Source organism: Myotis brandtii, unplaced genomic scaffold (genome assembly GCF_000412655.1).
Source record: "Myotis brandtii unplaced genomic scaffold, ASM41265v1 scaffold16, whole genome shotgun sequence".
In the NCBI taxonomy this organism is placed as follows: domain Eukaryota; kingdom Metazoa; phylum Chordata; class Mammalia; order Chiroptera; family Vespertilionidae; genus Myotis; species Myotis brandtii.
The window spans coordinates 614,788-639,074 of NW_005355832.1; the positions used below are offsets into that span (position 1 = coordinate 614,788).

General features: G+C 47.2%; 1 protein-coding gene across 12 annotated transcripts in view; it reads right to left on the bottom strand.

Moving 5' to 3' along the window:
- The window catches only part of TFAP2B (transcription factor AP-2 beta (activating enhancer binding protein 2 beta)), a 33,555-nt gene that overhangs the window by 7,673 nt on the left and 1,595 nt on the right, over positions 1 to 24,287 (bottom strand). For 3 of the 12 annotated variants that reach the window (XM_005862055.2, XM_005862053.2, XM_005862054.2), the window contains exons 1-6: positions 17,555 to 17,752; positions 16,954 to 17,412; positions 12,167 to 12,227; positions 4,308 to 4,527; positions 2,344 to 2,462; positions 25 to 166 (exon numbers count right to left, since the gene is read on the bottom strand). In XM_005862055.2, the coding sequence (XP_005862117.1) occupies positions 25 to 166; positions 2,344 to 2,462; positions 4,308 to 4,527; positions 12,167 to 12,227; positions 16,954 to 17,412; positions 17,555 to 17,713 (1,160 nt within the window). In that variant the 5' untranslated portion in view covers positions 17,714 to 17,752. Of the gene's footprint in view, positions 1 to 24; positions 167 to 2,343; positions 2,463 to 4,307; positions 4,528 to 12,166; positions 12,228 to 16,953; positions 17,413 to 17,554; positions 17,753 to 18,640; positions 18,668 to 18,861; positions 19,884 to 23,925; positions 24,282 to 24,287 lie in introns of those variants that run through there. The other 9 variants (XM_014536269.1, XM_014536268.1, XM_005862059.2 and 6 more) reach the window with 6 other exon arrangements.

Sequence of the window (24,287 nt, forward strand, 5' to 3'; positions counted from 1 at the left end):
AGGTCAGGGATTTGCGACACTCACTTGGTGGCCAGCAGCATATTCTTTCGGGAGTGCAGGTCGCTGGGGTCTGTGTGCTGCCGGTTCAAATATTCAGAAACAGCTTTGGCGGGAAACTCTGTTTCGCAGATGTAGCCAAAATCCCGAGCTAAATGAACAGCTTCTCCTGCAAAAGCAGCAGCAGAGGTAATCATCAGCACCCAGCCTCTCACCCTGCCGGGGCAGGAGGGGCTCCCTAGGAGGTCAATTCTTATTATTTACAGAAGAGGCCAGCTGTTGGGAGGCAAAAGCAAAGGTGTGACAGATGCCTGAAGTAAAAATGAGTCTCAGGCTGTAATTGACTTGATGGAACAAACTTTGCTCCTGCCTCTTTTTCCAGTCTCTCCCTGATTATCCTTGCAGCCATTTCTTAGTTAGATATTCCCTGAATAGCCTCAGGCCTCCCACACCCCATGCTTTGTCTTAAGGAAAAGCTGGGCCGATATATTCAGAAGCCACTTCACAATTGCCCGTAGACACTAGGTTGGATATTCAAGATAGATACCACTCTTCTTAGTAAGATTATACCACTTTAGATAAATATAAAAGTCTTTCCTATCTTTTGTGTTATCTTTTGTATCTTCCTATACTTGTATTAGGAAAAGTCTCTTATTCGTAACCAATATATACAAACACAAATCATGTGTGCAGATATCCACATATATTAAAGATGTCCCATATGGAACATTAAAGATGCTATTCCATATACATCTTACACATATGAGTATTTCTATCCAGCAATGGAATATTTATTCTCTGTGTCTGTGTCTGTTTCTAGCTAGTTTGTTTCCGGTTTCTCCTCTTCAGAGGTCCCTGTTATCGTCCTTCTACTTAAGGACTTTCGACTGCACAAAGGTGACAGGGCAGCTATAGAAAACTTGGATATCTGAGAGGTCCCAGCTTCTGTGGAAGCCCCTCTCAAACAAGGCATTATCACCCTTTAAAGCACAGCCTTAGGAGTTTGAGGGAAGATCCCAAACATGAAAAAGAAATACATTGAATTCTCCCATAGCCACATTATTTTTAAGGACCATGTCTTACTTTAATCATCATTATGACAGTAACAACAAAAGACCAGAAATGGTGCTTGCAACAATTCATAAAACTGAAAACTGCCAACCAACTGCTGGAATTTCAGTTCCACCCTTTTCCATCCAAATCCCTGTCTTGGGTTGAGATTACCATGACTGCTTTTCAAAATGAGGACTGTGATATTACCCATTCCCTGAAGGGCAAAAAGGAAACCCCCCAGGCTGAGAGTCAACCACTAATAAATGTGGTCTGGATATTTGGTGACTGTTGCCACTGGAGGGTAAGTTTGGGCCAGGCAACTTTGCCCTCAAGCTGGCAAAGTGTGGTGCCTATAAATGTGATGACTTTATGGTTGCTGCTTACATAGTCTAAGACCCTGTCCTCCAAAAACCAGTTCCCCACATGAGTGTCATAATCTAACACCCATGAACATAGAAGGAAAAACATACATGTTAGCCTCTAGACAAAATTCTACAACTTCCCCCATTAGGACCATCTGGATGTATTTCCTGTCCTTTCCTTGTCCCACAAATTCAACAGCAGATCCTCTGGTTCTAGACTTCGGAAGATCCTTTTTATTATATACCATAAATATCACCCCCAACCCCAAAATGATGAGCAAATAATAATGCCTTTGTTGTAATTATGTTCATTAATTCATAACTGATGGATCTATATTGAAGATCATACATGACTCCCTTCCATGTTTCCTCACGCCCCACCCAATTTTCTCCTAGGCCTTACTAAGCTGTATTTCAATAACAGTAAGTCCCATGTAATCAATCAGCAGGAGATAGGGCCCTTGACATGACATGAGTTTAAAATAACCATTGAGAATTATGAACGTAATAATAGTTTCATAGCTAGACAATGTATTTGCTACTCCTGATTCAGACGTAAAATCTGGGAAGGAGAAGGGGTATAGAATGGATTGCTATTTACAGTGACTCTTGCCAGAGTTCAGAGGGTATTTCGGACACTCTGTCCTGCACCTGGCAGCAGAGGTGACCCCTGCACTGGCTTGGAGGCTGAACCTGAGTACTCTTCACAGCACAGGGACCCTTATACACCTCCAGTGACCTCTCTACAATCGCTGGCTCCCTCTAAGTAAAAAGACCTTTGAACTTTTCTCTCCACCAGTCGCTTGACATCCACTCATAAGGGCACAACAATTGCAATGATTTCCAGTTAATCATGAAATGTGTAAAATGTCAGCCTTCAGCCGACAGTTAAGCTCAGCCACTTCGTGAAATGGCCACACGTCTTGCTTACCTTCCACCAGGGAGGTGAGTAACGTGACATTTGCTGCTTTGCGCCTGCCCGCGGGTAAATTCAAACCGATTTTTTCTAGCCTTTCCCGCAAAGATCTCCCCCCATTTTTCGATTTGGCTCTGAAATTGCAAGAATTAACATTCTGATTAACCTCGGAGTGTTCCTGAAACAAAGTTTAGACTTAGCAATCTAAAGCCCAGTGGAGCTTGAAGAGGTTTTAACTTGAGGTTAGCACATTTCCCCCCTTCCTTTTGGTTATTTGCTGACAGTTCGCTGAGGTTTGCTTAATTTCTGCAATACAGGGCATAAAAAAAATTGTGCATTTTCTTTTTTTTTATCTCATGAGGAAAAAATGATAGCAGATGGGAATAATTAGGGTGTAGGTTGTGGGTCTAGAGAAGGTAGATGTTGCACACACTCAAGCTCTTTCCTTGTCACAGAGCCAGTTAGGTGAGCAGAAACTGGGCGAGCACAACCATGCAGAAAAGAGGAAAGAACTGGGTGGTTCAGAGAGGAGGAGGCACTAGCTGAAACAGGTGGGCTTTGCAAGAAAGGGGTCAAGAGTTGCTATAAGCCCAGCCAGGTGTGGCTCAGTGGTTGAGCATCTTCAACCCAGGAACCAAGAGGTCACTGGTTCGATTCCCACTCAGGGCATATCCCGGGGTTGTAGGTTCAATGCCCAGTGCGGGGCAGCCAATCAATGATTCTCTCTCATCATTGATATTTCTATCTCTCTCTCCCTCTCCCTTCCTCTCTGAAACCAATAAAAATATACATTTTTTTAAAAAAAGAGTCACTATAAAATGGAATTGGGTTAAAAGGGGAAGGAAGATAGAAACATGAAACTAATGGTGATGCTAATCATAACAACAGTAAAACTAACACTTTATGGAGTTTAGTTATGTGCTAAACACTATATTATCTCACTTAATCTCATAGCAAGTTTTATACACACACGCTTAAGGCCTGGGGGTGATTGAAAGAAACTTCCACACTCTGGGGCTCAAAGGACTCACTTGAAAACTGAACCGAAGTAGAGCACAGCTAGAGGATTCAAAGTGAGAAAAGCCCGCAGGTCACACCCTTACTTCCTCCCAAGGCTCTCCCTGTACCTGCTAAGGTATGGGCAAAAACACAAGAAGAGAACCAGTTACTCTGACCTCTCTTGCTATTCCCACAGCCACTTTTCGAAAAGGAGGGGGCCACCAACCCCTGAAATGGGCTAACCGGAGAAGTTCACCTCATACAATGTCACCTTCATGTCAGTGCCATTACCAAAGGGTTCAGGCCTTGGCAGGGACTCTGGGGGAGGCTTTAAAGCTTAAGATAAAAGCCACCTCAACTTTCCACAAGGAGCCTAAGGATTGTCTTCCTCCACTATTAGGGCGTATCTTAATGGCCCCAAGGGATAACTATTGATACTTCTAAAGCGGTGTCATTGCTATTATTGGTGGTAATATCACTGAGGAAAGAAGGTCACAAATCTAGAACAAAGTGTTTCAAACTGTGGGGCACAGTGCATTAGCGGGTTGTGACCAACTTAGACGCCAACTGCATTTTAATCAAAATAGAGAAATTGATCAGAGTACCTTGCAGGTACGAAGGGGGTTGCTCCGTGAAACTTCTATTTCAGACAAGTGTGTGTAGTTTTTAGGTCTCACTCAGGCTAGCATGCCCGGGAAGTGTCCTGGGGCTAGGAGGGAGCGGGACGCGGGCCATTGCTGGGAAAGTGGAAGGTTCCCAGGGTCGAGCACCCCGTGGCCGAGCAAGGCAGCGCGGACCTGCAGAGCGTGAGCCCGAAGGAGGCGATTGCGCCCCCGGCCCCACCACGTACGGGCTGCAACTCCCCGCTCGCTCTGCGCTCTGGCCGCCCGGTTGCTAGGCAACCGCGTCCAGCTTCCCAGCGGTTTTGGCGCGAACCCTCTCCCCCTCGCCCCATAAAAACTAGCGTGGGGGCGTTTTACCTCCTGAGGACGCCGCCGAGGAGAGACGCATTGAGGCATTCGGGGGGCGAGAGCCGTCTCTGCACTTCCCCCACAGTTACTTTGTACTTTGAAGTGGAACTGAGCAGAGACAAACGGCCGGGAACCGAGCAAAACACCTCGCCGGTGTTGACGGACATGCCTCCCAGGAAGCCATCTTTATTCATCATCAGAGAAGTCACAGATTTGGGAGGAACTGGAACTAGAGAGAGAGAAAAAAAATATATGCCATAAAGGTGACCGGGTTTCGATCCTGGTGACCGGCTGATAGAATGTGTCCGTGCGTGCGCAGGGCCCAGGCCACAGGACGCGCGCTGAGCGGAAAGCTGGAGGAGGAAGTGTTTGTGGCGCTGCGGTGCGTTCAGGGCACTGTGTACCAGCGAATGGAAAAGCCGTCAGTCCTCTGGAAATTTACCCCGTGTGTGCAGACAGAGGAGTGTCGCTGGCCACGGCCCCCTTCGTTACATACATAAATAAAGACGCAACCCAGAGTTTGGATTGTGCTAGGGAACCGGGCAAATCCTATTCCATCACATACTGGCTTGGTGACCTTAGACATGTCACTGAACCTCTCTGGATCTTGCCTGGTTTCTTCATCTGTCTCCTGAAGGTGATTGTCACTCTGCATGATATAAAATGGTAATGCAGTGGGGCCCTTTCTCCTCTCCCGCTGGACCCAAATCCTGGTCATCACTGGAGAGGATCAAAAGGGTGGGCCCCATCAGGTGCTGTGCCCAAGACCGACCAAGTAGTAAATACCATTAAGCTGGGGAGCTGGGCCCTAAAGAGTTGCTCATTTCTCTAAAATGAATCGCATTCTTTCCTACATAACAGCAGATTCATTTAGAAATGAACCCAAATGCTCCTCTCCAGTGAAAGCAATTCCGCAGTGACATGAATTTTGTTTACAAATTAACATACAGCACCGGCTGTGATTGTTTGGAGCCCTTATGATTTACAACAGGTGCCCTGATCAATCAACCAATCACTCTAATTCATGTGAGCTGCGGTCTTGCCTTGCCCCAGTTGTTTCATTTCGGCAAGTAATTGATAACAAACCGCACTCAAGGTATGTTTTATGCAGAAGTTAATAAGAGCTGACAGCTGGTTGCCACTGCTACCCAGGCGCACTCAGTGTCTCCAGCCTGTATTTCTGTTTAATTGTCTCAGTGTCATCTGCACCCCAGGCAGAGGCGGGGCTCAGCAGAACCAGAAGGCTGGGAATGAGGAACAGTGAACGGTCAACCACCCAGTTCCCTGGCACTCTGGCTCCCTTGGACTTCTACACTGCCGAAACCCATTTGCTTTCTGCAAGCTCTAGAAGCCACTGTGCAGGCGGATTTCCGGACTTGCCCTACACCTTAGCTTCTTCCATTGGGTAAGGAGGCTCCAAATATTCAAGCAGCATTTGTTGATCACCACCAGTCCAGGAAATTTATTGAAAAGGGAGGCTTCCGTTCCCCCTCTTTAATAAGGACTCTGTCTCACTCTATAATCCTGGTAGTAGAAAGAGATGCTCTTTCTGCCATCGGGAGCCTAGAACTCTACATGTCAAACAAGTTGTTTAATTTCCCTGGTATCAAACAGACTAACCAGCACAATATTTTGGTAACAGCTTATTCTCTGTACCACAGATTCCAGCATTCAGACCTTAGAGCAGTGGTTCTCAACCTGTGGGTCATGACCCCTTTGGCGGTCGAACGACCCTTTCACAGGGGTCGCCTAAGACCATCCTGCATATCAGATATTTACATTATGATTCATAACAGTAGCAACATTACAGTTATGAATTAGCAACGAAAATAATTTTATGGTTGGGTCACAACATGAGGAACTGTATTTAAAGGGCCAGAAGGTTGAGAACCACTGCCTTAGAGCCTCCTAAAAGCCAGTTAGGTCCCAAATCTTTCATTTACTATGAATTGTATTCGGCCCTTTACAAAGATTTTGTGGAAGGGGGCTTTCCTAGGGCAGTGGGTGTAGGGACTGAAGCATTCCCTTCTGCCAGTGCTTAGCAGATATTTTTGGATTTCTGGCTCTGTCCACAGAGTCCAAGACCTTATCCCAGGGCAGATGAATGATGTCAGCTAGCAGAGTGGATCTTGTGCACTGACATGGTGGAGGTGGTGAGTTACAGAGGGACTTGCCTTCTTTCTCATTCCCCTCATCATATTCTCATCAGTGATGCTGCTTCCCACTTAAGAGGGAGCCAGTAAAAAGTTGAAGTGTGAGTATTAATTAAATTTGAGTTAAATTCACTTAATAGACAGCGATTGGGATGGGACCATCTATCATTTAATTCTCTTATACAGCATCCACATCTGTTTTAATCAATCTTATTCCTCACAGCAGTTCTGATTTCCATATGTCAGATTCATATTCAAGCATTATAAACAAATAAATTATGATCATGGAAACTGACATTAGATCACCTTGGAAAACTTTCCCCCAAAATATAGATTGCCCTTTGTATTTTGACAGGGTATGAGCTGTAGAAATAAACTGTATAGAAATCTCACACTTGGTACTCAGCAACATTTTCATATTTAAATACTACTTAAAATATTTTAACAGAAGAAACCCCACTCGTCTAAAAATAGTAAGTTCAGTTCCTAGTTCCTGGATAACTGAATATCTCCTGAGGATTGGAATTGTACCTGCTTCTCACAGCCCCAGATGCCAGATCTCTTAAAGAGCCAGGCCTTTAGAGACACTTTATAACTTGTCCTCTAATTTCACTATTGTTAATTGCCTGATTTACCTGACAAGAGCTATTTCCTTTGGGGAATGTGTATTGCTCCCTCCCGTGGGCTGTACCTTTCTTTCCACATATACATTATCACCTAAATATCACCAATCCAGTCAGCTTCTGTCAGCACACTGCTGTCTGGGGGAGAAGGGGAAGGCGTTTTTTGTTTGTTTTTATCCATAAACAACTATTTGAACAGACATGCATCAGATATTTCCATTTTTAAATGTAAGTGCCCGTCATAGTCCTATCCTGTATTTTCTCAACCTCAGGTTATAAACCTCTTTTCCACCCGGACCTTAGCATTGGTCACCTAGACTAGAGCCTACACATTTCTAGTCCCAACTTTCCTGTAAGTCCATAGCACTGTTATCATCTACCTTCCCCTCCACTCTCACACCTGCTTAGCTCAGCTGATTAACCCCATATTTTATTCTTGGTCTTTTCCCTTCTGCTTTCCTCCAGTTTATCAATAAACCCAGGGAGCAACAGGGCCCGGTTGATTTGTTAGTAATTATGAGTACACTGTTCCTGCTCACGGAACCCAGAGATGACTAAGATAGGTTTAAAGCGACAGCAGGAAATGGTAAGGAAATGGAGCATAGCAAAACTCAGCACGAAGCTTTCAGTTCTTTACATGTTTACAATTTTCTGTGCATACATTAAAACTGTTTTGTGGTGTGTGTGTTTTTTTCTCTCTTCACTTCTCAGTTGGATGGCATGGCCAACTTCTGGATGTAACACCCTCAAAACTTGCTCCCCTCCTCCCCTTTCCCTTGCATTATTTTGGGGAGAAGGAAAAGGTTTAAAAACTGAATAATATTCCATTACTGTGACTGGAGTTTTATTTAAGAAAGAGGAAGAAAAATGATTAGAAGGAATATTATTTATTAGTGGACTATATAGAGCCAAAGTGTTAATAGGCTAGCTCTTAATCTGTATCCGTTCAACTTAAGTGTGAAATTGTAGCTTTTAGATCTTTGTGTTTGACTGGAAACAGTCCCTCTTAATCTGATCTGCTGGTGGGGGAGAAGGGAGGAAATAGATTCAAGGGCTAAGTCCTTCTGAAAGGTACATGGGCTTAGATATGTAAACTATACCAGGAAGCCTCCAAGAGGTTGAGCATTGCTTGAAATAATTACTTCTCACCAACAGAGCACCCCTTTCCTTACACTTGCATTGTTTCTCATCTACCAGAGGGCTACATTTGATTCCAAATGTATATATAACAAAATGAGGACTGAAGTCCTGGAAAGAAAAAAAAAAAGGATTCCCACAAAGAAAGCTGGAACATAAGAAAAGCTGCAGACATTCAGTGCCGGCACCCTTTAGGGACAAAGTCTAAAGAGGCTAGAAACCGAGTTGGGTCCCATGGCTTACTTGACGCGTGGGACCTCGAGAAAGTCATTGACCGACTCTCTGAGTTCCCACACCGGAGGCGGAGGTGGGGTGGGGTGGGGTGTGGAAGAAGCGTGTCTAACGTTCCCAGCTTTGAAATTCTATGCACGCTGATTCCTCCCTGGGTGGCTGGAATGTATCTCAGAGTTCCTACTTGAATCAAGAGGGATCCAAGTCAGCTCTGGAAAGGCACACCTCTTCGCTGGAGAGGAAACTCACATCTTTTCAGACTCTCAGTCCTTTTGACCTTTGAAGTCAGAAGGAAGAATCCCAGCAGAACTTACTGTAATTGAAATCGGCAAATTCTCTATTCTCCCCGACCCAAAAGAAAATCCGCACCAATCAAGGTGTTTTTGTGGGGAAGGGGCCAGAACTAACGGGGAAAAGGGAGAGAATGGAGGGTACACTGAAACTAACCAAACAGGATATCCCTAAGACCAACGAAAATGCCCCACAGTCACATTTGGACCTTGGACTCCAGCCACACTAGCCTTTCCAAGAAATCCCAGCACTTTTTTCTGATGCCTAAGGTGTGAAACCAATTGCATATTGGCCTCTGATTGCACCAAAACCTTTTTTTTCTTAAAATCTAGGTGAGACTTTTTTTTTAATTAGTCTGTAGGATGTTGGCAGTGATCATGGTATTAGCTGGGCACCCCCACCCCCAACCAGCCCAGATTCCCAATCCTAATGGAACTGAGAGTTAAGAATTATTTTTTAATGTCTCGTTGGATTTTTAGACTGTTAATGTACCGAATCCTTCTCATTATTACTTTATTGATTGCTCATTGACCAGCCCCCTTCAAATCGTATTAACCACCCTCTGCCGGTTTAGATTAGGAGAGTTTAAAAGCACCTTTCATTATTCCCACCCCCCACCCCCCACTCCTGCCATGGAGTTGAGACTCTGAGACTTGGCAGCTTAATGGGAGCTCTAATGGGGCAGCTAAGAGGAGAGGGGCCACGGTCCCTGCCGATTGCATTAATAGCTCAAAGGGGGCCAATCCAGAAAATTAGCCGTAAACGAGCTCTGGAGATCCTCAAATGAAAGAGCCATTTATCACGCTGGCTACCTTCACTCCACTCGTTTGCTCTCTCTACTGGGAACAACTCATTTCCTCTTAACTAAATTACTTCAGAAATGTCAGCTAAGCCCAGATAGCAAACATAACGAGAGAGCTAGCCTATAATCTATGGGGTGATATCAACATGGCTGAAAAATTGGAGTGGTCAAATTTTAAAAGTGGGGTGTCTTTCCATAATGAGAGAGAGAGAGAGAGAGAGAGAGAGAGAGAGAGATCCTTTATACCTAAATTTCCTGGCTTCATAAACACAGGCAGAGACACCCAAACCTGGGCCAGTTGGGGCAATTTTACTAACAAGGTAGAATTTTTAAAAATCTCTTTAAAAGCCCATTAGAAAATAAGTTAAGCAACCGAGTCCCCTGCCAGTTGTTGAAATTTAGAATATTTTGTTCAGAAAACTTTCTTACCTCCTCTTTTATGAAATTAATCTTTTGGAGACATCCCTCAAAAGGTGGGGGGTGGGGGTGGGACAAAGATGGAGACCAAAGAGCAGAGAAGGAGCTAATGAACTAACTCATAACCTTATTTTAAGTGGTACATAGTAATTTACAAAAGTCAATCACACACTTCTATTTCACCCATGACTCTCTAAAACTAAAAATATGATATTGGGATCTTTTCTTCATGTAATAATAAAGCAAATACCTAAAATATTAAATAATGGAGTAAACCTAACACTTCCTATTCATACCACACCCCCTAAATCAATAAAGTGACAAGGGTGCCACTTAGATGTTTTAAGCTGCACATTATTTAAAAAAACAAAAAAACACAACCTTTTAGGGCCATAACAAGCACTGCATATTTCCAAAACAAAACCAGTAACTTTAGTCAATATCCTCCTTTTCTTATTCCTGAAGATACCTTCACACATAAATATTCACATTCTGATGACAAACACATACAAACCCTGAAAGGAAAGCCTCACACATCTGAGAATATGTTCAGCTCCCTTTGGTTAGGCAAGCTAAATTCCAATTATGTTTACTGGCCTGGCTATGAATAACATTTCTGATTGGTCATCGGCTGGCATGCCCCACTGCCAGCCCAAATGCTGCTTCTAGGATCTGGAACTCTGAGCTAAGGATTCTGGCTTTCCATGAAAATGGATGGGAACTAAAACAAAAAGAAACAAAAGCAGCCAATGAAGAATTACACCTCCCATCCCCCCCCCCCCCCCCCCCCCCCCCCATTAACCAGCAATTAACCAAAAGAGAAGACCCAAGAGGAAATGGTGAAAGTGAGCTGTCAGCACAGTTGCAAATCTAAGCAACCAGACACTGGAGCAAACCCAAAAGCTGGCATTAAAAACTGAAGAAACGATACTATCTAAAGAAGAGAGGGAGAGATATTTAAAGCAACACTTAAGTAGTTTTGCCCCAAACCTTACTATTCTTCGGTCATTCCAAAGCCAAATGGCATCATTTTAAGCTTCCACCTCCCAGCTCCCACCTCTCAGAGCTACTTTCTCTGCCTTTTGTAAAAGAAGACAATGTAGAGTGCCTCACCCTCCTTGGAATCCTCACTTCACAACCCTCCTACTCTATCAGCTGGACTCTGGATTATTTTCCAAAACATCTTTCATTGTTTTTGTGCAAGTCATGTGGCTCCCATGAATCATAAACGACTGAGGCTGGGGCTTGTTGACACCAAACAAGGACAGGTCTTCTCCAGCATAGATAAGAAAGGGTTATTGTAGTTAAAATTGTATCTCCAAACACCAGTTCTTGTGATAATTAAAGATTGTTCTGTTTACACATTCAAGCTCCTAAATCTGTGGCATGTGAGTGACATCCGGGCCCTGCGACAGCCACACTAATCGCCACGCATTCTCTCAGTGACAGTCAGAGAAGAAGGGGGAAAAATTAAGCAGCTGCAATACGCCCGAAATGAGTTATTGTAATTACATTTAATTAGTTTAATTAGTTAATTATTTTGCTTACAGCTGTACAAGAGACTGCAAACATTTGTTAATATCGCATGCCCTTTAACAGTATGGGGTGATTCCACAGTCACACTAAATCATGAACGCATATGTAGGAAGACTTAGAAATGTGCATTGGCTGGCTCGGCTTCTCAGGATGCGCATATTTAGCGACACATTTGGCACAATTAAACAAAATAAGGAACAACTCATAAAACACAGAGTCCTGGGAACAGAGTACCACCGAAAAAACCAAATACAAAAACAAGGAGAGAGGGAACTGTCTCAATGACCTAGGGTTTAGTTCAGCAAACTCCAGTTATCAATGAAATAATTATAGTACATTTTGGAAAGCAGTGTTTCCCAGCTAGTTCCATACATGATGGTAGTGCAATTATTTGAGAGAGTATCTAGAATTGCTGCCAAATGTACCAGGAGAGAAATGGCAATAGTTTCTGTCCCTCTGTCTCTCTCATCCGGGTTTCTGCCTGCGGTTTTGTTTTTCCCTCCTCCCCCCATTTCCTTCTTCCCGACATGCCCTTTCACCCAGACAGCCGCTGTTCTGTAATTGTGAACAAACATTTGTGTCTTATAAAATAATGAATTGCCCAAAGTGAAAAACTCATCATGAAGACATGAATGCACAGGAGAACTTTGGTTACTTTTGGGGGGAAATAATCCATACCTTTTTTTATGACAGACTGGTCCAATAGATTCATGCCGCTGTTATTGGCATCTTCAACTGACTGTGAATATAAAAACATCACTATTCAAATTGACTGGATATTAAAGAATCGCACACATAAATCATGTCATTCCAAACTGGAGTGTCTGTTATTTCCATTTATATTAATTCACAAAGGGAGGTTTTATTATTATCATTATTATCTCCAAATCGACATCGAGATGAAATTCACCCAAATTATACATTCTTCCCATGAAAGAAGAGGAAAAAGGAAACTGGGAGAGTCATCTGGGATGTGGTATTGGTTCGGTTATTATATTCAACACAGATATTACATAGACATATAAACTTTTATATTATTTGCTCTTATGAATTGTGAAAATTTGGCAACAGCTGAAAGATTTCCACCAATATTAGTAGGAGCAATTTCAGTTTTCTATTCTATCCCTGCGCATCTTAACTCCAGAATCATTTCACAAATACATAACAGTTTACATTATGAGATTTTAATTAAAGTCTGAGCAATTTGGAATGGAATGCAAACAGCAACACATAGGAACATGTTTGCAAGCCACCAGGACCGCACACCCACTGCAGTCCACACACATCCCCGAGCGCTGTGAACTTCCTGCTGTACAACAGTCCCTCGGAGGAACCTGCACAATTTGCTCCCCTCTCAACCCAGCTGCCCAGCAGGAAGCACACCTGTTAGGAAGGCAGTCACTACAGATACACAGACACACACAGAGGCCCGGATGCTCCCAGTCAGCACCTGGCGATTGGCAAGAGCATTCATCTTCTGTGCCACAGTTTCATCCCTCAGAAGGCAAGTTTCCACCCTGGGTGTTGGCAGCACTTCTGAGGGGAAAGAGCTGTTGGAATGGGTTTCTCACTGTCTGGCTGTGCATCCCCGGGCCTCTAAAAGCAGTGGGTTCCCTTCCCTGCTCGTGCGTGCAATGAGGATAAATGCTGAGTCCTTCTGAAATGGACAACTGCTTTCCTTGATCCACAGGAATCTAAGTTTGGACCAATTCGTCACCCATTGTACAGAGAAGTCCAAAGCAAAGGGCGCGGGAGCGAGGCGGAGTTTTTACAGCACTTCCCCTCCCCCCCTCGTGCTGCATCCCAGACAAGGTGTGTGCTCCTCACAGGGGAGAGACTGCCTGCCCCAAACAAGCAGCGCGTTCGAAACTAGAGATGAGATGATCTAATCGTGAAGGGGGCATGTTACTCTGTTTCTTTGGGTATTTAATAGTCACTCCTCCGTTCTCGGAAAGGTGAGGGAAATTGTTATTCTCAGTAAGAACCGTTTTTCCAAGTTGCAACATGCCAGGCACATCTTAAGAAATAGCAAAAAGCCTTTAAAAAAAAAACACGACTTCATGGAACTTGTTGGAAACTCCTCAAGAGACCCCACCGCGCGCGCGCGCACACACACACACACACGATTCACGGCTCTCTGTGCCCACGTGTCTACAGTGGCGACGTGTCCACGCAGGACCAGAGCATTCGCCTGTGTCCGGGGGCGGGCAGAGCCCCGCGATCTCACGCGCCCGGACCAGTGCGCCCCCCACACCTCACCCTCACGTCGGTACGTAAATATGTATATACGCCTCATCAGCGACGTGGGGTAGTTGTGGTAGTTAATGAGAAGGCTCTTGTCTGATTTTCTATCTAATTACGGCCGCCTGCTGGGTTTTTGTACAGGATATTCACGCAGCATGCTGGCGCTTAATCGTCACAGGGAGGATCGTAAAGATTTAATTAGGACTGCATGCGGAAGCGCAGAAAAACAACTCAGACTCGTAATTACTAGACTTCTTTAGTTAAAAGTGATACCAGGGGTTGCTTTAAGACACCGGGGTGTGTGGGAGTGAGTGTGTGCGCCTGTGTGTGGGGGTGCGCGTGCGCGCGCGTTGGGAGGTTTGACCGAACATCCTCATGTGTTTATACTCATGGGTGGTAGAGGTGATGAGAGGTGAGAGAGCAACTGATGGGAAGAAGAAAAGAGGTGTTCCTGGTAACTAAACAAACTCCAAACGAGGTGTCATCTCAGTCCTTCTTTCTTTCTGATGCTGTTTGTTCTAAGTTTTTTTTTAAACACTGCCCCCCTCCCCCCACACACACACACACACACACACACACACACACACACACTGGGTGAAATGTAGCATACCCAGAACCCAAGCAGCGATTTGCTAGTTTAATAGCCCCTGTGAGTAAATTGAAATAGAAATTGACAGGGTTTTATAGTTTCATTTAAAAAATATTAGGAGCATTTGGTTAATTAGCTCTCCTCCGTCTCTCATGGTTGGGGCGGTGGCCATGAGTGTGTGTGTGTGTGTGTGTGTGTGTGTGTGTGTGTGTGTCACAACAGCCCCCCAACCCTTGGCCAGATGAGGACCCCTGGTTGTGAAGTCCGCCAGCAGGCAGCACTCTCGGGATCTGTCTGGTTGGCGGGCGGGGTGGGGGTCCAGGGGGTCCAGAACGCACACTAGGCCTTTGAGACTGAACCAGTGACTACAGCTCAGGCCTGTGGAACCCCGCCAGCAAGCCCATTCTGGCTGCAGGGAACTTTGAGACCCGGCAGGTTCCTGTAACTTTGGGCCCCCCAAGCTCCAGATCCTGAAGCTGGAAATGGAACCTCTGGATCCTGGGCTCTGGTCTTGGATACATCTCCTCTCCCCCGTCTTTGTCATCCACCCTGTGTCAAGACAAGCACACCTCACGAGATGGGCCCCGTCTGGGAAAGGTGCGGGGTGTATCCTTCGCCACCCTTAGCACCGGGGACCATCCACACAAAGTCCCCAGAACCTCCCCACTTCCCCGGACTCCTGGCTGGGATGCTTCTGGGGAAGGAACTGGGCAGAGGTGGGTGGGGTGGGGAACCCGTGAGGCTGGGCCTGCACCAGCTCCCCTCTGAGCTACCTTAGCCTCTGTGGTCTGTGTTCCCACCTGCAGCAGCTGGGCCCACCCCACGCTTTGACAGGGGTGCTCTCCCAAATGCACAGACCTGGCCCCGTTTTTTCTCTCGCCCTTCGCATTTGGCCAAACACTCAAAGCGCCTCACAATGATCTCTTTCTTTAACATCTAAAACCAAATAAATATGTTCCCTCTTTGGGGGGAATTCCTCTGTTGGGTCACCTGAGCCACTCGGCCAGCAGGGTGGGGGTGAGGTGACAGCCAGTGTCAGCACTGCCAACAGCAATGGTGATGAGCTGATCCACTTTCATTATCTAGCACTTTGAACCGTACTCAGAAAGGTTAATTTAAAAACTCCTTCCCCCCAGACACACATCACCCCAATGCATTAAAAAAACCACAACTATTAAATATTTTCTCATATGATATTCTGAAATGAGCATGATCTCCAGACAGGGACAGTCAAGCTCGATTAAATCAACAAAACTATCATTCTTATTACGGTGGGTAAATTCAGCCACAAATCAGGTGAGACCGTCATTTTTTGGAAACAATAAATAACTGAATTTCCTTTAAAACAGTAAACCATCACAGACTACCCACAGACAGCATTTGATGCTGCCACCGCATTTTAACTGTTCAGCATACATTTTTTTTCTTCATCAAAATACAGAGGAAGGACTTGTGCACCCTTTTCCCTTTCCCATTTCGTTTTTCTTTGCCTCCGAGGTATGCCTACCATAATGCACAAAGTATACAACTATGCCAAGGAGGCCAAAGTGTCAATTAAATACCTTTCAACCATATTTATCTTTTCTGGAGACTATTTAAACTAAAGAGCCAAAGGAGACCTGCTTAGAATCACTCAGACAGGTTTTAAAAAGCATTTCTTTGATGTCTCTTTGTTTAGTTTAATCAAGTATTCTCAACCAAATCAGGCTCCATTGTGTAGGTTGCAGATGGGATGGTGTGTGGGTAGGGGGAGTGTTTTGAGCCTTTTGTTTTAAGAAATAAACACGTGATGCCTTTCCATTGGGATGGTAACATTGAGGAGGAAAGAGTATTAATGGAGGGGGAGGGTTGAAGAGGGACGTGGAGAATATTGCTCCACAGGCATTTAATGGACCGAAAGGGGAACAGGACCTCTCAAATAGTAGTTGTCCTCGTGGACTCTCAAACAGAATTGTGGCTCTCTGGGTCTCTCCCCACAAATATTCACTTTCTTGGGTGATGATTCTGGAATTCAAACATCTTGGCAAAGGGACCTGCAGGTTATGGGACATTCAAAGGGATACCTGGCTTGGATCAAGGCAGCCCATGTTTTTCTTCCAATGTGCCCTGTCATGCTTAACCAAGTCTGCAAATCCAGCAGAACCTCTGAGCCTACAGAGGACCCTGTGCCTCCGCGCAGTAGCCCCAGCCCCTAGGCAGCTGGGTCTTCACCTGCCCAGTCCTGGGGCCAGGCCCACTCCAGGACGGGCTGGTTGAGGCGGTGCAGTGGGGAGGGTCCCCAGGTCGCTCACACAACACACCAGCGAACAGGAAGGGGCCGGTAGCGAAGGCGAGACAAACACATCCAGCCTTGATGCTGATGATGCTAAATGATCAAGCTACACACACATATTTCCCTCCTTCATGATTTCATTCCTAGCGGTTCTACTTTCATAATGGGACCTCCAGGCATCGCCACTAGAGAGCCACACACGTCCCTACAGACAGAAACAGTTACACATGCTGTGTCCAGCGGGTCCCTAAAGATGCAAACTACCTCCCCCAGGAGACAGCCCCCCTCCCCCGCCGCTCCCCTCTCCCGCAGCCTTCGCGATACATTTACTGTCATTTTCGTTTGTTCGGTGGTGGTTACCTGGACGTCTTCCATCCCGGGGTGGCCGAGGCCGTGCAGCGAGAGGCTGTCACCCATGCCCGCGTCCAGGCCGTGATGCGCCGAGTGCAGCAGCACGTCGGGCCGGCGGACCGAGTGGTAGTCCCTCCGGGGGTCGAGGCCCGAGAGCTGGGGCAAGGCGGCCCGGGGCTGGGGCAGGAGAGAGCCGGCTTCCGAACCCACTTCTTGCCGCTGCCGTTGCCCCCAGGGGTGCTGCTGGGGCTGGTGCAGGGGGTTCAGGGAGTAGGGGTCGTTGACGTGGGAGTAGGGGTCCTGGCTCTGGTGGTAGGGGAGCGGCTGGTAGGGGGGCGGAAAGTAGGGCGGCTGGAAGTCGGACGACGGGGTGTGGGACAGCGGCGGGGCACTCGAGTAAGGTCCTTGGGACACCGAGCCCAGCTGGGAGAGCCGAGAGCTGTGGCTCGGGACGCCATCGTGCCGGTCCTGGGAGCCGAGAGAAAGGGAGAGAGAGAGAGAGAGGAAAGAGAAGGGGAAGAAGAAGAAGAAAAAAAAATACAAGCGACAAATGGAGAACCAGCTTCAGTGCTTCTTCCCGGGGCGGGGGAAGCAGGAGTCTGAAACTTACACGGCCAAGTTGACTCAGAGGGCGAGTGATTTTCAGCAATTCCAAAGGCAAGGCTTTGGGGGGCAGGGAATGGGGAGAGTCACCCACACAACCGACATCGGAGCCTTCCGTGGGGAGTGCAAAGCCAGCAAAAAGGGCGAGGGGGAAATCGCTGTGCATGGGGTGAGGTTCTCAAGTCCTTCGTTAAAAATAGAGCCGGCTTACAGATCGTCTTTGCTCTTCTGGGTGTTTAGGGCAATTGTTTCTAACTCTGCCAGGGTTCCCAAGCACAACAGATGAAACTGCACCCTGTCAGCTGTGCTGCTCCTGCAGTTCAAAACCAACTTCTTCCTTCACTGGCAACCCCGGGTTGGGGGTGGGGGGGGGGACGCTGCCCGAGGGACTCCCCACACCGCCCGACAATTCCAGGAGCTGAGAGGAATCTGTGTGATCTGGGTCCCCAGTCCCCCCTCCCGCCCCAAGAGGAATGAATTGAAATCGTGTTTGATTGAAATGGATCTCATTAGGAATCACATCCTAAGCCCCTGTGAAGTTGAGCTGTGGTTTGAAGGAGCTATTTCGAAGGTTGCCTTTCTCTATCTAATGCTATTAGATACTCCAGGGTGTGAAAATGAAGGACTTGGGGTTGGAAGGAGGGGAAATAAAAAAGCCCAGACAACTCCCTGTTGGTCCTATCTGGAGTGGTAAACTAAGTGAAAAAAAAAAAAAAAAGAGGAGGTCTGTGTGAGACAGAGAAGGGTGTTGAAGTTTCTCCCTCTCCGCTGTGGAAATGCCACGGTAAAGTCCCTGTGTTTCTTTTTGGAGAAATAGTCACCTCAATTTCTAAACTGCTGTGGCAAATGAAAAGTTTTCTCTTTGGTCCCCCCCCCTCCCCTCCCCAGCTGACTCCAAGAGCTCAGACGGAGAACACACAATGCAAGAGAAGCAGCTGCAGCCTCGTCCAATTATGGTGCTAAATTACCAAGCCAAAGGCGCTCCGAGGAAGACAGAGACAGAGAGAGTGAGACACGCACACAGAGACGGAGAGACGCAGAGAGACAGCGAGAGGGAGCATGCAGTTCTGGTACAACGTGAATCCAAACTCACCATGGATGAATAGGTGTGGACTAACATCTGGAAAAAAAAGCCTGGTTACTGCTCAAAATCAAACAATGATTTCCAAAAAAAAAAAAATCAAGGAGTCCAGCAAAGAAACAGGCTGGACACAGAAGCCGAGCTTGAAGTGTTTCCAGGGCCAGCCATCAAAAAAAAAAAAAAAAAAATCCCCCCCCCACCCCCAAACAAGATTGGCACTGCCTGTCACACACAGAGCGGTTCACCGGTCTCTTGCTGTCTTTTTGGCCTTTTTTTTTTTTCTTCTGCCTTTTTTTTTTTCTTTTTCCGGGCTCCAGAAGCAGTCCTCTTCCACCCGCAGCTGGGCTCAGACTGCTCGGGCGCCCCTTCCTCCCTCCGCTTGCCTACACCGCCTCATAATAATTGATATTCATGACTATTAATATTACACGAGTACTTTAAAGGGAGAATGGAGGACAAATGGAGCGTGAAGCAGCAGCCAGCGCAGAGCTCCCCTACTATTGTAAATGACGTTCATTCAGTGGAGAATTACTAGATGTAATCAGACGAGGGGGCTGGCAGAGGCGGACGGGGGAAAAAGTTTAGCAGGAAAGAGGCAGAACTTCAATGGACTGAGCTGGGGACAGCCGCCCGCACAGCAGCCTCTGTTTCCTGGGACAGGGCAGGGAGGGAGAGCATCGCAGGGGGCTGGTGTAGCAGGAGGTGTCCTGGTTCCTGGAGAGGGACTTTCCTGATGGGAAGAACTGATCGCCCCGAGGTGCTTGGTGTGCAGATTAAAAAACAGAACAAGAAGGCGTTGTCTCAGCGTTTGGAGGGGAGAGGGGAGGAAGCCGGTGGGCCCCGTTGTTTACAGTGATGTGTGCGGACATCCGCCGAACATGCGAGATGATGCTTATGTGTTAGAGGACAGAGGCGACATGGGGGCTCCTGCAGCCGTCCCCGCTTTAATGCTCACACACTGAGTCTGTGATTTTTACCTCAATTTAAAATACATGCCATCAATCTTCAGGCACACTAAACCTATCCTTTCCCGGCAAAGCCAGGGGCAACAGAAAACCTTTTCGGATATTTCAGGAACCCGTTCGACTGGCTTGACTGCCATTTCTGTTAAAGTTCAACCTTCCTCCCAACTTAAATGGGCTCCTTCCACCAGGCTGCGGGTCCTCCTCTATTTTTCAGCACAAAATTTAGCAGCTGGGAATACCTGCAATATCCTCTCTCTCTCTCTCTCTCTCTCTCTCTCTCTCTCTCTCTCTCTCTCTCTCTCTCTCTCTCTCTCTCTCTCTCTCTCTCTCTCTCTCTCTCTCTCTCTCTCTCTCTCTCTCTCTCTCTCTCTCTCTCTCTCTCTCTCTCTCTCTCTCTCTCTCTCTCTCTCTCTCTCTCTCTCTCTCTCTCTCTCTCTCTCTCTCTCTCTCTCTCTCTCTCTCTCTCTCTCTCTCTCTCTCTCTCTCTCTCTCTCTCTCTCTCTCTCTCTCTCTCTCTCTCTCTCTCTCTCTCTCTCTCTCTCTCTCTCTCTCTCTCTCTCTCTCTCTCTCTCTCTCTCTCTCTCTCTCTCTCTCTCTCTCTCTCTCTCTCTCTCTCTCTCTCTCTCTCTCTCTCTCTCTCTCTCTCTCTCTCTCTCTCTCTCTCTCTCTCTCTCTCTCTCTCTCTCTCTCTCTCTCTCTCTCTCTCTCTCTCTCTCTCTCTCTCTCTCTCTCTCTCTCTCTCTCTCTCTCTCTCTCTCTCTCTCTCTCTCTCTCTCTCTCTCTCTCTCTCTCTCTCTCTCTCTCTCTCTCTCTCTCTCTCTCTCTCTCTCTCTCTCTCTCTCTCTCTCTCTCTCTCTCTCTCTCTCTCTCTCTCTCTCTCTCTCTCTCTCTCTCTCTCTCTCTCTCTCTCTCTCTCTCTCTCTCTCTCTCTCTCTCTCTCTCTCTCTCTCTCTCTCTCTCTCTCTCTCTCTCTCTCTCTCTCTCTCTCTCTCTCTCTCTCTCTCTCTCTCTCTCTCTCTCTCTCTCTCTCTCTCTCTCTCTCTCTCTCTCTCTCTCTCTCTCTCTCTCTCTCTCTCTCTCTCTCTCTCTCTCTCTCTCTCTCTCTCTCTCTCTCTCTCTCTCTCTCTCTCTCTCTCTCTCTCTCTCTCTCTCTCTCTCTCTCTCTCTCTCTCTCTCTCTCTCTCTCTCTCTCTCTCTCTCTCTCTCTCTCTCTCTCTCTCTCTCTCTCTCTCTCTCTCTCTCTCTCTCTCTCTCTCTCTCTCTCTCTCTCTCTCTCTCTCTCTCTCTCTCTCTCTCTCTCTCTCTCTCTCTCTCTCTCTCTCTCTCTCTCTCTCTCTCTCTCTCTCTCTCTCTCTCTCTCTCTCTCTCTCTCTCTCTCTCTCTCTCTCTCTCTCTCTCTCTCTCTCTCTCTCTCTCTCTCTCTCTCTCTCTCTCTCTCTCTCTCTCTCTCTCTCTCTCTCTCTCTCTCTCTCTCTCTCTCTCTCTCTCTCTCTCTCTCTCTCTCTCTCTCTCTCTCTCTCTCTCTCTCTCTCTCTCTCTCTCTCTCTCTCTCTCTCTCTCTCTCTCTCTCTCTCTCTCTCTCTCTCTCTCTCTCTCTCTCTCTCTCTCTCTCTCTCTCTCTCTCTCTCTCTCTCTCTCTCTCTCTCTCTCTCTCTCTCTCTCTCTCTCTCTCTCTCTCTCTCTCTCTCTCTCTCTCTCTCTCTCTCTCTCTCTCTCTCTCTCTCTCTCTCTCTCTCTCTCTCTCTCTCTCTCTCTCTCTCTCTCTCTCTCTCTCTCTCTCTCTCTCTCTCTCTCTCTCTCTCTCTCTCTCTCTCTCTCTCTCTCTCTCTCTCTCTCTCTCTCTCTCTCTCTCTCTCTCTCTCTCTCTCTCTCTCTCTCTCTCTCTCTCTCTCTCTCTCTCTCTCTCTCTCTCTCTCTCTCTCTCTCTCTCTCTCTCTCTCTCTCTCTCTCTCTCTCTCTCTCTCTCTCTCTCTCTCTCTCTCTCTCTCTCTCTCTCTCTCTCTCTCTCTCTCTCTCTCTCTCTCTCTCTCTCTCTCTCTCTCTCTCTCTCTCTCTCTCTCTCTCTCTCTCTCTCTCTCTCTCTCTCTCTCTCTCTCTCTCTCTCTCTCTCTCTCTCTCTCTCTCTCTCTCTCTCTCTCTCTCTCTCTCTCTCTCTCTCTCTCTCTCTCTCTCTCTCTCTCTCTCTCTCTCTCTCTCTCTCTCTCTCTCTCTCTCTCTCTCTCTCTCTCTCTCTCTCTCTCTCTCTCTCTCTCTCTCTCTCTCTCTCTCTCTCTCTCTCTCTCTCTCTCTCTCTCTCTCTCTCTCTCTCTCTCTCTCTCTCTCTCTCTCTCTCTCTCTCTCTCTCTCTCTCTCTCTCTCTCTCTCTCTCTCTCTCTCTCTCTCTCTCTCTCTCTCTCTCTCTCTCTCTCTCTCTCTCTCTCTCTCTCTCTCTCTCTCTCTCTCTCTCTCTCTCTCTCTCTCTCTCTCTCTCTCTCTCTCTCTCTCTCTCTCTCTCTCTCTCTCTCTCTCTCTCTCTCTCTCTCTCTCTCTCTCTCTCTCTCTCTCTCTCTCTCTCTCTCTCTCTCTCTCTCTCTCTCTCTCTCTCTCTCTCTCTCTCTCTCTCTCTCTCTCTCTCTCTCTCTCTCTCTCTCTCTCTCTCTCTCTCTCTCTCTCTCTCTCTCTCTCTCTCTCTCTCTCTCTCTCTCTCTCTCTCTCTCTCTCTCTCTCTCTCTCTCTCTCTCTCTCTCTCTCTCTCTCTCTCTCTCTCTCTCTCTCTCTCTCTCTCTCTCTCTCTCTCTCTCTCTCTCTCTCTCTCTCTCTCTCTCTCTCTCTCTCTCTCTCTCTCTCTCTCTCTCTCTCTCTCTCTCTCTCTCTCTCTCTCTCTCTCTCTCTCTCTCTCTCTCTCTCTCTCTCTCTCTCTCTCTCTCTCTCTCTCTCTCTCTCTCTCTCTCTCTCTCTCTCTCTCTCTCTCTCTCTCTCTCTCTCTCTCTCTCTCTCTCTCTCTCTCTCTCTCTCTCTCTCTCTCTCTCTCTCTCTCTCTCTCTCTCTCTCTCTCTCTCTCTCTCTCTCTCTCTCTCTCTCTCTCTCTCTCTCTCTCTCTCTCTCTCTCTCTCTCTCTCTCTCTCTCTCTCTCTCTCTCTCTCTCTCTCTCTCTCTCTCTCTCTCTCTCTCTCTCTCTCTCTCTCTCTCTCTCTCTCTCTCTCTCTCTCTCTCTCTCTCTCTCTCTCTCTCTCTCTCTCTCTCTCTCTCTCTCTCTCTCTCTCTCTCTCTCTCTCTCTCTCTCTCTCTCTCTCTCTCTCTCTCTCTCTCTCTCTCTCTCTCTCTCTCTCTCTCTCTCTCTCTCTCTCTCTCTCTCTCTCTCTCTCTCTCTCTCTCTCTCTCTCTCTCTCTCTCTCTCTCTCTCTCTCTCTCTCTCTCTCTCTCTCTCTCTCTCTCTCTCTCTCTCTCTCTCTCTCTCTCTCTCTCTCTCTCTCTCTCTCTCTCTCTCTCTCTCTCTCTCTCTCTCTCTCTCTCTCTCTCTCTCTCTCTCTCTCTCTCTCTCTCTCTCTCTCTCTCTCTCTCTCTCTCTCTCTCTCTCTCTCTCTCTCTCTCTCTCTCTCTCTCTCTCTCTCTCTCTCTCTCTCTCTCTCTCTCTCTCTCTCTCTCTCTCTCTCTCTCTCTCTCTCTCTCTCTCTCTCTCTCTCTCTCTCTCTCTCTCTCTCTCTCTCTCTCTCTCTCTCTCTCTCTCTCTCTCTCTCTCTCTCTCTCTCTCTCTCTCTCTCTCTCTCTCTCTCTCTCTCTCTCTCTCTCTCTCTCTCTCTCTCTCTCTCTCTCTCTCTCTCTCTCTCTCTCTCTCTCTCTCTCTCTCTCTCTCTCTCTCTCTCTCTCTCTCTCTCTCTCTCTCTCTCTCTCTCTCTCTCTCTCTCTCTCTCTCTCTCTCTCTCTCTCTCTCTCTCTCTCTCTCTCTCTCTCTCTCTCTCTCTCTCTCTCTCTCTCTCTCTCTCTCTCTCTCTCTCTCTCTCTCTCTCTCTCTCTCTCTCTCTCTCTCTCTCTCTCTCTCTCTCTCTCTCTCTCTCTCTCTCTCTCTCTCTCTCTCTCTCTCTCTCTCTCTCTCTCTCTCTCTCTCTCTCTCTCTCTCTCTCTCTCTCTCTCTCTCTCTCTCTCTCTCTCTCTCTCTCTCTCTCTCTCTCTCTCTCTCTCTCTCTCTCTCTCTCTCTCTCTCTCTCTCTCCCTCTCCCCCCCTTTATTCTCTTCCCCTCTTCCACACCACCCCTTCCTCTTCCTCTCGCCCTCCCTTCTTTCTTCTCTCCCCCCTCCTTTATCATTTAGCCAGTTTACTTTTCACAATCAAAGAACGAGTTATGCCCTGCTTACTTTTTCGCGCCCACCGAAACCCGTCTAGATAGACCACGAGCTCGGTCCACCAGGCCCCCTCGCCGCCAGCGTCAGGCCCACCAGGGCCGCTCACCTTTTCTTTCTAACGCTCGTCCTACCGCCTTCCACTCTGCCCTCATCCCGCGCGTTAGAGCAAAGGAGGCCGAACCGAAACAGGCACCGCCAGGAGGAGGCCAGGCTCTTGGTTACAGTCGATACAAAACCACAAAGAGGAAAGGAAAGCCCCAAGCATCATGTGTCATTTGCAGAAAGAACTCTCTCTCTCTCTCTCTCTCTCTCTCTCTCTCTCTCTCTCTCTCTTCTCTCCCCAAAATTAGGATCCAGGGCTGGGCAGCGCTGGG